Genomic DNA, 18,166 nt, shown 5'->3' with positions numbered 1-18,166 from the left:
GCTTTTAGAGCCCAAAATATCCTTGCAATTTGAAAGTCATTTTATTTTTTTCTCTGTTTCATTTAATATTTTTCAAGCTTGAATTTATTTCTTAAGCAAGAGCAGGTAAAATTTAATGACTGACTTGAGGAAAGTTAGCACGGGGGTGCACAACTTTGCACATTCAGAAATCTGACATTTGCACAACTTCATCCAATTGGTTTCATTTTGCCAGTGAGACCAAGATCAAAAATGTGATCCTAGTTGAATCCTGTGCTCCAGGCATCAGACTGCATCTTCGTGCTGCTGGTCTTCAGTAGAGAGTTGACTCTTTAAACCCAAAATCTGCAAGTGTATCCCAGTCTGGCTGTTCAGCAGCTTCACCTTTCAGAGTGAAGTTCATTGCATTCCGTATGCAAAACCCCTGAGCTGTGTATATTTTACTGCCCTATTTGAACCAGTATTTACCATAAAAATACCAAGTTGAAAAACACATATTATTTATCATTTCAGTGTATGGAGATTATTTTGCCTATTTACATATAGTCGAGTTTGAAGGCAACCTGTAATGTATTGACACTTTCAAACATATTCTGTAGGCGTTAAAGACAATTGGATGATGGTGCAGCTCTACTCTCTTAAATATATTAATATAAATAGTTTGCAGAGATTAAAATCATCTCCCAACTAGTAGCTGCTTACTCCAAAATTGGTATGGTTTTCTTGTTATTGCCAAGAACTATCAGCTAGCATATAACCTCACAAACTGATTCCTCCCTGTTAAAAATCTAGCATTCTCTAAATGGAGAATATCAATATTTGGGGGACTGGAAAAAAAGATATGTTTATTTTCAGCATTTGTGTAGCACTAAAATATGCTTATATTTTAGTGCTATATATTTTCATCACAATTTTTTCTCTTTTTCTAATTTTCTTGTGGAAAAGATTAAGCACAAACAGAAGTAGACAGGTGTACATCCACTTGCTTCAATAATATACATTCAAGGCCAATTTCAATTCATCCGTGCCTTTCCCTCACTGGTATTTGAAGCAAGACCCAGATAACATGTTATTTCAGTTTTTCTTAACTATATGTTATATAATTTCACATTATTCTTTCTGATAATTTTTTTAAGTAAATGCAAGTGAGGGTGATTCTCCAGGAGTATTACCTTAAAGTATTATGTGCTTAGTCATTTCAACATGGTGGTATTATCACAGTATCAGTGATAGTTCTATTTTGTATTTTCTCATCATATTTATTTTCTCATTTCATTCTGGTCTGTGATTACGTATGGAGTGAGTAGTAATTATTTATTCTTCTGCAAAAGTTAGGCTCACTAAAACATTCTTCCAGGTATGAATGTATAATAATGAGATCTAACACATCCAAATTAGTGTTAGTCTTCAAAGTAGTCACCTTGGCAGGTAATTTATTTATTGCAGTGCTGCAGTCATTTCACAGAATGTTTTTGGAGTTCCTCTTTTATAATTACCTTCAGAAATACTTTGAATCACACAGAAAACTGGGTTTCATTACTTTGTTCAAAACCAGCATCTAACAAAAATCTTATTATTGAATTCAATCACTTTTTCAGATTCTTGGACTTCACTCTGAATAACAAATTCATTTCTTGTAACAACACCAAGCAAGGTCAAGGGTTTGGATCCCTGTACCAGCCAACCACCACTGAAATAATAATAATAATAATAATAAAATAATAATAATAATAATAATAATAATATTTCTTTAAAAATCTCTGTCTAAGGAATTTTGATTTGGAACTAATAGTGCCACTGAAAAGCAGGAGGTACATACCCTTTCAAAAAATAGTTCTTTATGTATCAGTCCCCCGGGGTCAGAAGACCCCATGGCATCAGGGGGTCCCCCAGGCCAGGAAGGGGTGGAGGTTCAGTTCCAGGGTTGCAGAGGGTGCTGTTTGGGGATTACACTGGAATACAGGCTGTATTCTAGGGTGCTCATCACCTTGGAAAACTGTCTCCTGCCTAACAACAAAAAGCTCCATTCATACCATCCTTGTGGAGGAGCCTCAACATGATATAGAAATCGATCCAGGAAGCCTGTGAGTTCATTCAGGCAGCCTGCATCCTGCTCTGCCTGCTGCAGGTGGCCACGGCTACTGAGCAGGTGTTGTTCCAGCCATTCTTTTATAATAAGTTTTTTGTGAAGTAGTTCATAGAGCACATGTCAATGGCCTGTATTCACCTGGCCTCCAAGAAGAGGCTGCCAGACGGGGGAGGTCATCAGCATGTTTCATCTAGAGAGAAAAAGAAACCTGTGCCTCTACTGTTGGATCAAAATTGTATTAACCAAATTATAAAGGCTGAAAGACAAGTGCTCTAAGAACTGGGTTTCTGTGTCCACAAGGTAATCATCACAAGGTAATTGTCTGCCTGTTAAGTCATTTAAAAGTTCCCGGATTTTTCCCTCCATCTTTAAAACTAGAATAACAGTGACAATAATAATAATAGACTTAATAGTGACAATAATAATAATAATGATAATGTGTTCATTCTGCCTCCCAGGGATATTCTGAAAATTCTGAATTACTACATGTAAAATAAAGATGTATTATCTTATAATTTTGAGAATAAATAAAACAAACTACTACATGTAAATAAATATATATTTTATTGTAAACCTTGTAACTTCCTCCTTTTGTTTCCAGGAGAGAGATATTTCATTTAAGATATTGTATATGTTCTGTTATTTCAAATTATATTTTCTTCAGTGATTTCCCCTTCCTTTCAAGCTTCTGGCTTTTAAAATATGAAAATCTTGATATTTGACACATTGGTGTCGATGATATTCTTTGTAACCTGTAAAAATTGTTATTAAAAGTTTTCTGGATTATAATTATTTAGTATTGGATGCACTATTTGTTCCTCAGTGAATTAATTCTGAAACTTTCTTCTGTGCATAGAAGCTCAGAGGTATATATTTTCACTGTGCATTACAAATTATACCCTTTTGTTTTGACATTCCCACTTAGGTTTTCCTTAGTTTTCCTTCGAATCTCAATATTTTGATATTAAATCGCATGGCTATGAGATTAATGATAGCTAGATTACAGAGGCAACTCTGACTACATTTGTTTCATAAGAAGTATGCTGATCCGAAGATAGCCTCAATACAAAATATTCCATGCAGTTTTATGATTTGTTCTCCTATATGAGTATATACACAACAAATGTAATATGCTCATAAATATTTGCTCAGATATGTTTGTGATAAATGTTGGTATCGTATAAACAATTTATTCATGTTTTTATATTTCATGTGATAATCATGTAGTGTTTGTCACTACAAGTAAAGATTTTTCATATGGCTAAACTAAAGGAATTAATATTGTTTTTTATAATAACTTTATTAATTCTCAGAATTCTAAAAAATTGAAAATATCATGGAAGCAGAAGAAATTCAATTCCAGGTGTTTTAGCAGTTTTATTTCCTATAATTTTTAAATTAATTTTTTAAACTCTGTGTGGCTATAATATAATTTGACTCCAAGAAAATGGACTGTAAAATATTTTTCATTACACTGCAAATGTTTGTCACATTTTAGAACGCTTGAATATATTTTATGATATAATCATGAAATTTATGATGTCTTATTTAGAAGTACAAGCCAAATTATATTTAATTTATTAAGGGTTTGCAGGCACAAAGATTTATTTAAAAAGTAAGTTACAGATAAATCAGTGGACTTGTATAAATGAACCAGATTTGCTTCATTTTTTTACCCCTTTAGGCAGAGCTCACAGTTTGGAGATGAAAGAACATTTAGTGATTCATCATTGCTGGAAAATCTCCAAAATAATCATGTAAGTGACAGAAAAACAGTGTCTTTTCATTGGTGAATGAAAACTAATGAGTGTTTCTCAACTATCTTCTATGTTTTTATATATATGTTTTTACTTTCATGATCATTTTTAATAATTATCAAAATCAATTGCTAAATCCTTTTCACATAGCCAACATGATTTCATGGTTATTGGAGATGTAGTTTTAGTATTATCATTAATCAGTATTTGATCTTTTCAGTCTTTCATTTTAGATAATTGTAGACCTCTCTATTAGTGTGAAACAACTCACTATTTTTTAACACTTTGAAAATATCTATAAATGACTTGCTTACTCAATTTCATAGGCCAGTGCTGAATCTACAATAGGAACTCCAGATATCTGCCACCTAGTGTGAACGTTCCACGTAGAAAGTTACTGACACTTATTCCTATTCTATCAGATCAAATTATAGGATCTTCTGGAATTTAAACTCCAGAACTTTTTCCCACAGTTGCTTCAAGCTCAATATGTCAAAACTTGAACTCGTAATTGTTACCCCCAAAATGTGCTCCGTCTCTAGTACTGGTGGATTTACCACCTGTGCCTCTGAATGGGGTCCTAACAATGTGATCCTTTGGGTGTTTTTGTGTCTTTCTTTCTTAAGAGAGTCTTCCGCAAAATATTAGCGTCGGGATCCACAAAACCTAGACCTAGACCACCTGTTCCCTCTCGTGTTCTCAGTTTCAGTAAACGGCACCATCACCGATCTTATTACACTTTCTAGGACTTCTGGGTTGCCTTTGTTACCCTCTTTTTTCTCCGTCTCCAGATCTCTGAGTCACCAAGCCCTTGTCAATACAACTTACAGAGTACAGCCTGAGTGTGTGTTTCAGTTCATTCACCACCCCAGTCCAGAACACCAGCCTCCCCTCTGTAGATTTTTGGAGCAGCCTCCTAAGCAGCCTCCTTGCTGTCATTTTTATTCTTCTCCAGTTGTTACCCATAACTGGAATAATGCAAGTGGAAACCGACCCCATCACTTCCCTGTTTAGAACCATTCTCTGGCTTCCCTCTTGATGCGCAGTGCATGATCTGGCCCCTGCCTAAGTTGCCAACCTCACCTTTGAGCTACTTTTCCTTTCTTTCTCCTCAGGCCGCACTTGCCTTCTCTTATTTCCTCAAACGTTTTATTCTCTCCTTCTTTAGGACCTTTTCAGTTGTATCCCATTCCCACTGATGGAAACCACTTTGCTCGATTCTTCTGAAAACCTCATCAGCTTAACTATCACATTGTCTGGAGAAAAACCAGACTCGCCCCCATCATCACACAACAGTTGCACATCCTCTTCTTTAGAGTTCTCATCACACTGTGAATGAATATGTCTTTCCTACCAGTCAAACCTCCTGTGACAGGGACTGTGTCTTTTTTGTCCACTGTTCTAGCCTGAACTCAGTTTTTCAAATAATGTTCTGATTTACCTTTCCAATCACTTCATTTTTAAAAAAATTTTAATTATTTTTTTGCCCAAGAGCATAGAGTGTTTTTCCTTTATTAATTTGAATGATGTTTCTCTTTATCAGAAGACAGACAAGATGTTTAATTTTAAATAACCATCTTTTTTTCCTCTTTTAAACTATAAGCTCCTTGCAGAAAGGACCCATTTTAAGTCCACTGGACATAGGAGTTGCTCAATTTTTTTTTTTTTTTTTAATTTAGTAAAACATGAATCAGGCTAAGGTTACCATTTTTGGAGAAAGGGAGGAAAAGCATTACAGAGAAATTCCCTGTCATCATCACCCCAACCAAAAGTAATGGAACCACTATAAGATTACAGCCTAAAATTTAAATCTGATCAGGAATTACAACCAGGTAAATGAACATTTTAGAATTTCTTTTCTGTCCTCCAAGGATAGGATTCAACTACATCTGCCTTTCTTACCAAACTATTTCTATTTGACTACACAAAGTTGTCTTGTATAAATGTTTAAAAAGTAAATGAGAAAGTATGAGAATGAATAATTTGAGTTAAAAATATAATTTCTTCTGAATAAATGTTGGCTTTTTAGTTGGCTGTAATCCCACACCCCCAATGTTTAACAGCTGCATTTTTAATAGATAGACATGAGGTAATATTACCATCATTAGTGTCAAAATGCTTAAATGAAAACGGCTAAATTATGTGTTTATTTTTCTCAGCCAACAGCACCTATCATATGTGAATTTCTTACAATGATGGCAGTCTGTCACACAGCAGTACCAGAGCGAGAAGGCGATAAGATTATTTATCAAGCAGCATCTCCAGGTACAAATGAAGCAATTGTGAGGCATTTTCCTGTGGAAAATTCTTCTGAAATTTGGGATTGTTTAGCAAAAATATCAGTTTAATTTGGAAAAGTAAGATAGCCAAATATGTTTCTTAGATTAAAATTTTTATTTACTAATTAGCCTTGCCTTTCAGGATTAAATATATGTGTTAAAATACCTAACTTTGAATATGTAATTTTTGGTTTGTGACATAAGTTAAGTGGAAATTTGAATAACAAAATTCTCACAAGTGAAAAAAGTACTTTTGTATATATACATAGTATTTTTTCACTTCTTCATAAATAAGAATAAACTGTTAGTCATAAACTGTTTTTGTACATAAGCAGACAAGAAAAGGAAGATCTGTTTGCCAAAAATAGTGAACATATATGACTTTAGAACACCAATTTTGCTTTCCTTTTTTGGAAATTATAATCAGGGATTATTGTGTATTTCTCTGAGTAGTGAAAGTTTTACACATTTGAGGGAATTCCATAAAATATTTATTACTACAGTTATCAACATTTAATATTTATGCTTAATTTTAGACCTATTTTCAATGTAAAATTGGGTAACTAGTAAATTTGATGATTGTAAAATTTTAGGGAGAAACAGTGTTTGAGGAACTTTGGTATCAGTGTTTTTAACTATATTCTAAACCAGCACCTGTGACTTGTTGAATGCATCAAATTCTTAAAAAGCATAAGAATTATTACATCTCCTATTGTTAGGATAGAAACTATATGAATGTTCTTTTATTCCGCACTCTACTCTCAGCAACAAAAAGGTTTTACATAACATGATGATGAAAGTAATTAATATATAATAAAATAAATGTCAATTCTTTTAAAACCATTTAAATTGAATCCTCAATTGGTAGAATTAGTTTTCTGTATTCAACTTTTTAGGAGGAAAAAGATAAAACTTATGAAGGAATATTGAGAAAGAATTTCTTGAGGATATACTGGACTAAGGGGTACATTTAAATTATTCTTTTTAGAAATGTATGACTAACAGTGACTCTGGGGTCTATACACATCTTAGACACTTAGGATTATTCTCTCCATTCCTTCGGCTTTGTCATGTGATTTAAAAAGAAATGGATTTCAATAACAGGAGTAAAAACAATTTAATTAAGCCAAAAATTATACTAATGTATTTCTCTTATATTGGGGATTTTTTTTTTTTTTCCGTGATGTATTTGTTTCACCTGTTTTGTCCAAACAGATGAGGGAGCATTGGTCAGAGCAGCCAAGCAATTGAATTTTGTTTTCACTGGAAGAACACCTGATTCGGTGATTATAGATTCAGTAAGTTATTTATTTGTAAGTTTCTTTTTAATCAGTGTAATACATTTGCATAGTTTCAAAGGTAAGGTAATACCAAAAGGCCCCTCTCTAAAAGCAGCCGCTTTCTGTTCTTTCACCTATTTCTTCAGCCATTTATACATCTCATATTTTCAAAAAATATGTGAATAATGATACATTTTAGCTCTCCAATTTAGACATATCTACTGACTTTCTATTCTGTTTTGTTAAATGAGGATTTATCTCTCTTGAATCACTATCCCTTTTACTCACCCTTCCCCCTACTCCCAACATTATTATCATTATATTACAATTTTTGGTTAAGAAAGTATTCAGATCCAGTTTTTTAAATGGGCAAAAGACTTGAACAGACATTTTACAAAAGGAGATATATGAATGGCCAATTAACGCATAAATAGAATATCATTAGTCATCAGGGAAATGTAAATTAAGACCAGACTGAGATACCACTACATACCCACCAAGAAAGCTAAAATTAAAAATATGGACAGCATGAAATGTTAATGAGAAGGTAGAGCAACAATGATACGTTGCTAGCAGATGTGTGAAGTGATACAATCCCTTTGGAAAACCTTATAGAGTTTTCTAATAAAGGTCAGCTTACAACTGACCTAGCAATTGTACTTGTAGTTACCCAGAAGAAATGGAAGTCTACGTCCATAAAAAGACTTGTAATGGAATGTTCATAGCAGCTTTATTTATAGTAGCAAAAAAATGAAAACAAACCAAATGCCCATCAGTAGGAGAATGGATAAACCAATTTTGATATATTTCTACAATGGAATATCTAAACAATAAAAAGGAACAAGTTAGTGATTCCTCAACAGTATGGATGAATCTCAAAAACATTATGCTGAGCAAAAAAAAAAAAAAAAGCCAGACACAAAAGAGTGTATCTTTTTAAATTTCATTTATATGCACTTGAGATCAGGCAAAGTGATTTATGGTGATAGAATTCAGAACAGTGGTTGCCTCAGGGCAGGAAGGAGATTGGTTAGAAAAGGGCACAGGGAATTTGTGGGGTGATGGGAATGTTTCATATCTAGATTGGGGTGGTGGTTACACAGAGTATACCTTTGTCAAACTATACACTTTTCATTGAACCATACATTGAAGATCTATGTATTTTATTGTCTAGAATTCTATTTCATTTAAAAATCTAAGGCACTTGGAATTCTTTTTGGTTTTCTCCTGTTTTGGAATTTCTATTTCTTGTACGTTATTTAACCTGAAAGTTAGTAAGTTCTCTTCTAAGTTTCAGAAGGGAAAATTGGTATGTGTTGACATTTTTTACAGTAGAACTTCATGACTAGGGTCTATTTCCAGGACGCCTAAGATATCTCCAACCACAGGTAATCATATATTCCTTTTCTTTATAGCTGGGGCAGGAAGAAAGATATGAATTGCTCAATGTCCTGGAGTTCACCAGGTAAAACATCTGCTCTGTGGTTTGTATAGATAAGATAAATTTCTACCTATTTTTATTTTTCCCTTTTAAATAACTAGAAAGTGTACTTTGTTTTTATTTAACTAAATTTGTTTAGAAAAAATATTAAATTCTTCAGTACATTTTCAGTTGTTATATCTGTAGATAAATCATAGAAAGCTTTCTTTGGAGTGTTGCAGTGCATGACTCCTGGTGGCAGTTCAAAAATCCTTCTGAAATATAACTGTCTGATTCACAAGTCTAATGACTGTGAATCTTAGGTTAGGGCTAGTGATCTGAGGACATAGTTATATTTAAAGGGGTGACGATTAGGCAGAGTTAGGAAGCCACCACTCTAATTACGTGCTCATTATATTTAACTGTCTTTGGGATTTGGGAAACTATATCCATGTCTCTGTTAGGTATATGACCAGTTACCACCTAGTAGGAAAGAACTGAAAGCAAAGTGATCATCCTACTTACTTTGTTTCTTAAGGTTAAATAATAGAGGCCTTCAGGTATAATCAGTGATATCTCTATGAGGTTTTGGCTTTTTACTTCCGCATGACCATGTGGTTTATTCTCTAATCTACATTTTGAGGCAAGTAGGCCTTAGCTACAGGGTCCTTAAAGATTGCATCACCGTTCACAGAACCCTTCAAAATAGCAAAGCCACGAGGAAGTAATGCTGCATTGAAGGAAATGTGTCTACCTTTTCTTTGAACTTCTCCTACTTTAGTCAAGCTTGTACACTGCCTGTGAGAGACATTTATTTTTCTATGCCAGCTTTGGTTGCTGTCTTGATTGGGAGTGACCAAACACATACCACATACATACAAAAATAATAAGGTCTGTCCAATTTATTACTTAAACACTGTTTTCTTTACTTGTATGCTCCGAAAGACTCAAAAGAAGACACATAAGAAGTTGCATGTACTAATACTAGGTGTCCTAATACTAGAGTAGAGTGTTCCCGAAGTGTATCCTCCAACTCTTTCTTTTCATGTCAAAGTGACTGTTTTCCCTAAACCTGTTTGTATTATATGTGCAATATATTATAAGTGGTATATTAATTGGCATTTGGATTTGTTTTTAAACACACGCATAAGCACTATGCTAGGTGGTGAGTGCCATGAAGAAAAATAAAGCAAGTATTAGGAGTTTCAGTTCTTTCAGAATACTGTGGTGAGAGCAGGCGTGAGAATGGAAGTGAGTGAGGCAAATATGATGCTATTAAAATATAGCCTCTGTGAAAGATGTTAGAGGTTTAGACTAGCATGATGATAGAGAAAATAAAGGGATGTCGATAAAATCTATATACCTTTTAGAGGGATGTCAGTGGCACTTTGCCATGGATTGGACGTGAAAGGTGAAAAAGAGGAGGTGGGGTCTTTGGCATGACTGACTGGGTTGATGTGTAGGATGAGATGTTCAGAACCAGTAGGGTTTAGATGCCTGTGAAACATACAAATGGAGGTGTCAGGTAAGAAGTTGGATATAAGGGCCTGAAACATAGAAGCCTATGGCTGAAATACCGATTTGGTAGTCATTGGTCTGTAAATGATATTGAAAGCCAAGAAAGTGAATGGGATCTCCTGGAGATAAAACACAGAATGAGGGAAAAATCGAAGATTGATAACTGAGCCATGAGTAACTCTGACTTTAAAGGGTTGGCTTGAAAAAGAGGAATCAGGGGCTGGCCAAGTCAGCTCAGTTGATTAGAGTGTGGTGCTGAGAACACTAAGGTCCAGGGTTCAATCCCTGTACCTGCCAGCCACCAAAACCAAAAAAAGAAAAAAGAAAAGGAGGAATAAACAAAATCAGCTTTGTTTAAAGACATAGAGGACAAAGAGACAAAAATAGCACAGAGCCAAGAGAAGAGGGTTTCAAGGAGTCGTCATTTGTGTCAGACACTGCCGCGAGGTTAGGTGAGAGGAAGGTTGAAAAGTACTTGTTGTATATAGCCACACACTGGAATGGCGAGGAGAAAAGCGACAGGGGAAAAACTGGGAATGAAGGTGAGATATGTGGTGACAGTGTGTATAGCGATGGTTTGGAAAAGCTGAGCTGTGAAGAGCAGGAAGGATGGGGGAAGCAGCTCAGTGGAGAGGGCATGGGTGACGTGAGTTTCGTGGAGGAGAGACTAGAGCATGTTTAAGTACTCATGAGCAAGATCCGTTCTAGAAGGACAAGATGCAGATTCAGAGGAGAGCAGCATAATTTGTGGAGTTAGGTTACTGAGAAAGTGGGAAGAGAGAAGGTTCACAGGCTTGTAGAAGGAAGGCTTCTGATAGGAAGAGAAATATTTCCTCCATTGTATCCAGAAAAAAGATGCAAGGGGATGGTGCATACATAGATGGATACGTAGGTTTTAACATCAGAAGGAACAAGGGATTTATTGTCTGAGGTTTCCATCAAGATGAACTGTAAAAATTGAAAGCGTCTGCAGTGAGGAGGGAGCATGGGAGGCCTGCAGAATGGAGAAGGCGTGCATAGTCCTGCAGAGAGTGAGGGAGCAAGCTGCAGAGGGAAACAGAATGGATTGCCTGGCAGTCTGGAGCACCTAGTGGTGTTGGAAATCATGTATTTACCAGTCCCCATGGCTTGTGACTTTTTTCTAGCAACATCCAGTTACTCTGATGTACCATACAAGAGAGTTCCCATTCACCCAGGATTTGGGGGTTTCACCAGGAGAAGAGTGAAGAAATCGATGAGTTTGAGACCATGTTATCAAAGCTGGATTAAGAAAGGCATAAATCAAGAAGGGCTGAGATATACTGTAGATGTCATTACAAAAGAGGCCCAATTAATGGTATTCCTAAAGCACAGGGATGGAGATTGTACTAGAAATACCATGGGGGCTATAGATGGAGAAAGAGGGAACTTAAATATTTCTATATACCTGTGAAAGAAACTCCTGACTGTATGTTATGTTACCATGCTGACTGCTACTGTATATTGAACTCATCTCAGTTTTTTAGCAGCAGTGTGTTATAAGGTAAAACAAATAGATACAAACACTTGAGAAGTCCTTTTTTGCCCTCAATTCTGGAGAGAATATTTACACACTAATGGTTCCAAATGAGTCGTATCCTATGTTATGCTATACCAGTTTCTTCTGCTCAGTGCTATTTGCTGTCTCTTTCTTTATTAATGCACTGAAAGATATTGTACACTTGACTAACAGTTTTTATTAGACTTTTCATATTGCCATCCCAGTGTTAAAATGTGGCGCTCATTAGCTTAATTTTGCTGGTATAAATTAGGTTTTTTGCATGCTGCCAGTGGTTTGGTAGAAATCATTGAAAAACAATAGTGTTGAGTGCTTAAATTGTTTTTTAAAATGCTAGTGTTTGCCTTTATGTGTAGTTAGGTATGTACTTAAAATTGATTATCATTTCTGTTTTTAATAAAAACTGTAACATATAACATAATAAAAACTATGATATCTTTTAAGGTACAGGCTTAAATAGTTTTTCAAATCTGAAAACATTGAGCTAGGACTCTGCTCCACTCTGGTGGGTATTAACTTTTGCAGGTTTCTAGAGAGCCTTTTTGTAAGTTACTCCTTGAGGGCAGTAGATGGTACCCTGGTACCTTTAAAAACGTAATGTAACTTTCAAAGGTACCCTACTGTAGACCCAGGGGATAGTTTGTATAGGTGGAAGGATAGGGCTCATAATTTGGCCAAATTTACTTTTTTGCCGTGAGTATGAAAGTATGTGAGGCATGACAAACATATATATGCATATGCTCAGTATGATAGGACATCATGGAAAACCTCTTTCTTTCAGCGCTAGAAAAAGAATGTCAGTGATTGTTCGCACCCCATCCGGGAAGTTACGACTTTACTGCAAAGGAGCTGTAAGTATTTTTCTCTTTCACAGTTTTGATTTATGATGGTTTATAATGTATATGTTAGGCATTCTGCTATGGAAATGTGACACAGATGTTTAACATGAAGTTACTGACATTCCACTTTCATTGGTGTTTTATAGTAATAATATTCAGCCCCTTCTGGTGAAATGTGGAATTCCATCCAGGTAAATTTGGTGCTTTGCAAAAGTTTGGCCTAGATTATTTTTATAATTCAATTTGTGATGCATAATATTAGAGGTTTATATTATATAAACTATTTTAGAAGACCATTATATACAGAAAATATTTTTAAATTGTATTATAATGTAGTGATCCACTCTAGTTTGAATCTTATTTTTTAAAAACCGTAGAAATGGGGGGAAAAAATTAGATTATAATTACTGGTGTTTGTCTTGCATTGTTTTAATTATAACAAAACTTCTGACTATTGGTTGGCTTTGGTGTACTGGCAGGTTATATTGACAGAAATCATAATATGTCGTTCTAAGTGAATTTTCCTCATGGAAAAATAAGAAATCTAGTGACCAGGGCCTTTTTTGTTATTAAGATCAGTCAGTATTTTCCTTCTGAATTGCCTTTTCAGGTATCTAGTTTATAAATTTCCCAACTTGGAACTTTCCAGTTTTAAATAAAATCAACACCCTTGCTTTTATCACATGGAAACTTGGAAACTGAACTTAATAAGCTCAAGCCTATTATTTAAATTCCTGTTGTGAATGTTAAATGCCTTTTCTTTAAAGCATTGAAATGCAATTTTTGGATGCCTTGGTTATAAAACATTTAAATTTTGGTGGAATTAATTTGTAATGTCTTATGAATTTAGTTTTAGTATTCCTTTGGTTTTGTATTCTCAGTGATTCAAACACTTAGCATTTATTCATTGTGTACATTTTATCATCAGAGTTTGAACTGGATTTTGGAGATGTGAAGATAAGTCCTAAGACTTGTCAGGAGCTTAAGAATAGTTAGGGAAATATAAAAAGAGAAGATTAGGCTACAATATTAAAGTATATTGTAAAGATCGTCCGTATGCCAATGGTAACATTCAGTGATAAGGAAATAAAGAGAGTCTTTAAGACCTCCCACTTTATATGGTTGATATATATCCAGTTTACAATACCCAAATCATGTTCTTCTTTTTTTAGTTTTGCACAATGTTTTACCTAGAAACTGGGGGATTAAAGCATTGAATAAAAAATAAAAACATTGGGCTTCCTTTTTTAGTCATCACAGAGATAGTTTGCATATATTAACTTTTTTATTGCATTGTTTTCCCTCACTCCCCAATTGACTATGAAATATGGTTAAGTGGTAAAAAGGCATAAACACATAAAATAGCAAGGAACATCTGAAAACTACTTGTAGTTTGGCAGGGAATAGCTGGATATGAGACTGGAAAGGTGGGCCTGAGTTAGGTCTTTTTTTTTTTTTTTTCATGTTCAAGAACTTGAATTTTTTTCCTGATCATTCTGATACCATTTAGGAGGATGATTTAAGGCTGAAGAGAGATGCATACAGAGTTACCAGTTGAGGTCATTGACAATAAATAGTCCAGGCAAGAATCTAGGATTCGCACCAAGACGTTGCACAGAAGATTGAGAGGAGAAATATCTAGGACTTAGTAATTTATTGCACATTGGCAATGAGGGAAAAGATTATCTAGAATAATTGTAGACTAAGTGATACCACTTACCAAAATAGGGAGTTGGGAGCTACATTTGGGTTATTAAAGCAGAGATACCTGGATTTCACAGAGGAAGAAATCTGGGGTGCAGCTACTGATCTGTTAACAAGTATAGCTGGAAATTAAAAGCAGAGAATTGATAACATTGTATATGATGAAAATATTATGTGAAAAGAGATGAGGGCTAAAAGTGAAAAGAAAAAAAACCAGGAAGGGAGAAATTTGGAGGAGATTGAAATTGGAGAAGAATCTGGGGAGCCTTTTGATTCCTTGTTAGAAGGAATAATCAACAGTGACAAGTGCAACAAATACCTAGTAATAAGAATTCACTAAGAAGTCATCGGTAATAGTATGTTGATGTTTTGACGCATCTCCTCTATTCCAAAATCGTGGCAGTGATGGATATAGTTTGTATAAAGAGAAAATAGAAAGATAAAACCAGACTTAAAAACAAGATACATATCTTTGGAGATTAAAATACAAATAGAAAATCATAGTGATTCATTGAACTGAAGTCTTGAGCTGGGTGGGGTGATAGTCTCAGGTTGTGGGTTTGGAATCCAGGAGCAATAGCTGGAGTTTGTCTTCTGTGGGGTGATGGAGCAAATAGTACTTTATATAAAACGCAGATGGGAACCAGACTCCCTGCTTTGAAGCCAAAGACAGTGGTAAGCTTCCCCAATCATGAAAAGAAGCTGAGAAACCTCGTGTCCACCTCTGCAGAGGATATTTAAAGCCACTAGGTTGGGATGTGTGCAAAGTGGGAGAGAGAAAGAGCAAAGCTTTGTGGCACAGGAGGGAATCTCATGCCAAGGGTGATGATGAGCAACAAAAACAACTGAATCATGGATTCACTCCAGATTAAATCATTTGTGTGGACCAGTCTCACAAAGGATGTTTATAGCTCAACATGATAAATAAATTCCAACTATTTTCAATTAAAAATAAATATGGAGTGAAAATGGGACTACATGTAAGGTAAATTAGAAATCATAAATAATTTTTTTAATAAAAACTAAATAGCATAAACTCTGTATTAAACATGGTTGAAGAGGTGGAAGTAGAGTTAGGGAATTGGAAGAAAAGTTCATCTAAAATTCAGCACAAAGATAGTGACTTTGTGTACGTATATGTGTGTGTTTATGGATGACTTATTTTTCCTGCTTTTTCTAGGGTTTCTAAAATGAAGATGTCTTGTTTTGTTAATTTTTACATAAAAAGTACACAATATATCTTTTATATCAGCAATAGTAGCCATCTTAAGAAAAGTTACATTTATACAAATAAAAATTTATTCAAGAAAACAAGAATCCTACTCCAAAATTTATATATCAGAGGATTAGAAACTTGACTAATAAACTTAATGCTTTAGGACCCTTAAAGTGACTGAAAATGTCAAGTTACATGTCCCTTAAAGTTTTGTGCCATATTGAAAAAAAAAAAACACATGTCTGAAATTAGTTATTTTCAGCAATTCACCACCAAGTCAGAGCACAGATAATTCTGAATGGCACACATAAACATAGAAAATGTTTCTCTGTGTTTAAATATGGGTGTGTCTCATATCTTTGGTAAACTTCCACTTCAAAGTTGCCCAAGCTTCATGGAGCAGGTCAGTCTTTGCTTGCTGTTGGACCTGACAGCAAGATCAGATTCCTCTACGGCAATTGGATAATCGTAGCAAGATTATCTCGATCGTTTCAGTATAAACTGCACTACTTAAGTAAATGATTATGTAAGACCTTTTTTTTTTTTCCCCCACTGCTACCTTCTTATTGTTACCTTTTGCATTTTATTGTGCAGTTCTTCTTCCTTCTGTACTGGGCAACGTGGTATCACATGGTATTCCATACAAGTGAACTTTTAGGATGATCGAGAATTACATCACGTGTTTTATTCATTTAACAAACATTTTTTTGAACGCTTACCATGTGCTCACTCTGAGTAACAATAGAGCAGTATTTGAACTTCAGTCTAAAAGATGAGTAAGAAAACAACTTTTTGAATGAAAATTTACCAAAGATGAATTATTAATCATAAGTTTAACTTTCCTCAAAGCCCTGGGCTGTTTATACAGAGCCTGGAATGTGACTGTGCTGTGCTACTCCAGCAGCATCTCCTCACTATAAATTTTTGCTTTTACCTTTCAAGGACCAGAGTACCAGATAACTAAATCCAGTGAAGATTTCCCATAAACAAAGACTCAGTGTGTTTCAGTCTAATCTAGTGCATAACATGCTTTAGTGCCTGTAAAGAAACCATGTTTGGTTCCTAACAATCTAACAAATACTTGATATAACCTTCTGACTAAAGGAGTGTTACTATGGGTGAAAAAGTATCTGTCTATATTTATTTTTCACAAGTAAGCATGGACAACCAATTGTGATTGTCATCTAAAAACATAATATATGTTTAATACAGAAAGCCACATTCTGTCCCCTGCTTTTCTCTATAAAGAAAGTAGAAAATTAATTTCTCCTATTCAAGCATAGTTTTTTCCACTAGAATATTTAGATACACTGCAGAATTTAGTCTTCCTGATTTTATTACTTATAACTTTTGCTTTCATGGTTTTAATTTTTCAAAAGATTTTCTTGGTTTTAAAATGGCCTATATTAATTTCACTGAAAATTTCTCTGGCCTCTGAAAAACATAGAATTCATTAGTTATACCTTTCATTCTCAGGAAGGAGCCATGAAGAGAAATTATCATTTCCTTTTGCTTTGCCCTCCTTTTCATTCAGCCACTGAAAAATGAAAAGAAATTCATAATAGGGGTCTGGAATATTCCATCTGTTCTGAGGTCACTAAGTTCTGTTTCTCTCATGGGTTCTAAATCATACTCCATTAGTCTGCCTCCAAATCTCAGCCCTGAGACTGGAGACCCCAAAATGGGTAATACCACTGAGAAGGTAATTGCATGTAAATGATTTATTTTTTCCTGGTCTAATAAAACCATGAAGGCTGAATACTAAAATTCTTAAAGCATTAGACCAAAGCCAGGGAATAACTAAAGGAATAATAGGCAATTTTTAAAGGAGCAAAAACTATAGAAACATAAGTTGTGCATAAAGTTAAAGCTGAAAAGTGCTTTAAAGATAATCCAGTAATTGAATTTTACAGATTAAGTAAACTAAGTCTTAAAGCTGAAGTGACTCAGTCAGAAGTATTCAGCTATTAAAGGCAGTTTAAGGTTTGTCCAAGGTTCTCCTCAATATACCTACTAGCCTTCTCTATGGATTTAGTACTTTTTTCTTAAAGTTTGTTCTTCTGTGAGCACAGTCCCATAAAGATATTCTAACCCCTAAAACGTTCTCTGGTCAAATGAGTTTGGGGCACATACCACGTAGCTCCCTTAGAGATCCACCACACACACAGATTTTAAATTTGCTACGAAGCATTGCAGCAGGAAAAGCTCTTTAGCTTTGTTCAGTCCAGAATTTACCAAATTTTCTTGAGTTCTGGACTGTTCTTCCTTGTAGCACTTAGGAACTCTTTACAGTATTCTGCAAAACCTTCAGAGATGGGGGAAGATCTTGCAGCATATGGGAGATAAATGATGTATTAAATAGAATATACGATTTTGAACATTGGCATGAGTCAAGATTTATTCAGAAACAAGGAAATGAAAATGTAGGACTAGAACCTTTTTCTTTTTTTTTTTTGTCACTTTTGTGACCGGCCGCACCGTGCTCAGCCAGTGAGCGCACCAGCCATCCTTATATAGGATCCGAACCCGCAGCGGGAGCACTGCTGCG

At 34.9% G+C, this 18,166-nt stretch overlaps 1 protein-coding gene across 2 annotated transcripts in view; it reads left to right on the top strand.

The window, feature by feature from the left end:
- ATP8A1 (ATPase phospholipid transporting 8A1) overlaps window positions 1-18,166 on the top strand; it is a 219,369-nt gene that overhangs the window by 88,480 nt on the left and 112,723 nt on the right. For both annotated transcript variants that reach the window (XM_063107852.1, XM_063107851.1), the window contains 5 exons: window positions 3,753-3,825; window positions 5,985-6,090; window positions 7,320-7,402; window positions 8,800-8,849; window positions 12,641-12,710. In XM_063107852.1, the coding sequence (XP_062963922.1) occupies window positions 3,753-3,825; window positions 5,985-6,090; window positions 7,320-7,402; window positions 8,800-8,849; window positions 12,641-12,710 (382 nt within the window). The remainder of the gene's footprint in view (window positions 1-3,752; window positions 3,826-5,984; window positions 6,091-7,319; window positions 7,403-8,799; window positions 8,850-12,640; window positions 12,711-18,166) is intronic.

Source organism: Cynocephalus volans, chromosome 9 (genome assembly GCF_027409185.1).
Source record: "Cynocephalus volans isolate mCynVol1 chromosome 9, mCynVol1.pri, whole genome shotgun sequence".
In the NCBI taxonomy this organism is placed as follows: domain Eukaryota; kingdom Metazoa; phylum Chordata; class Mammalia; order Dermoptera; family Cynocephalidae; genus Cynocephalus; species Cynocephalus volans.
The sequence above is the reverse complement of the archived record's forward strand: the minus strand, read 5'-3'. Positions and strand labels throughout refer to the sequence as shown.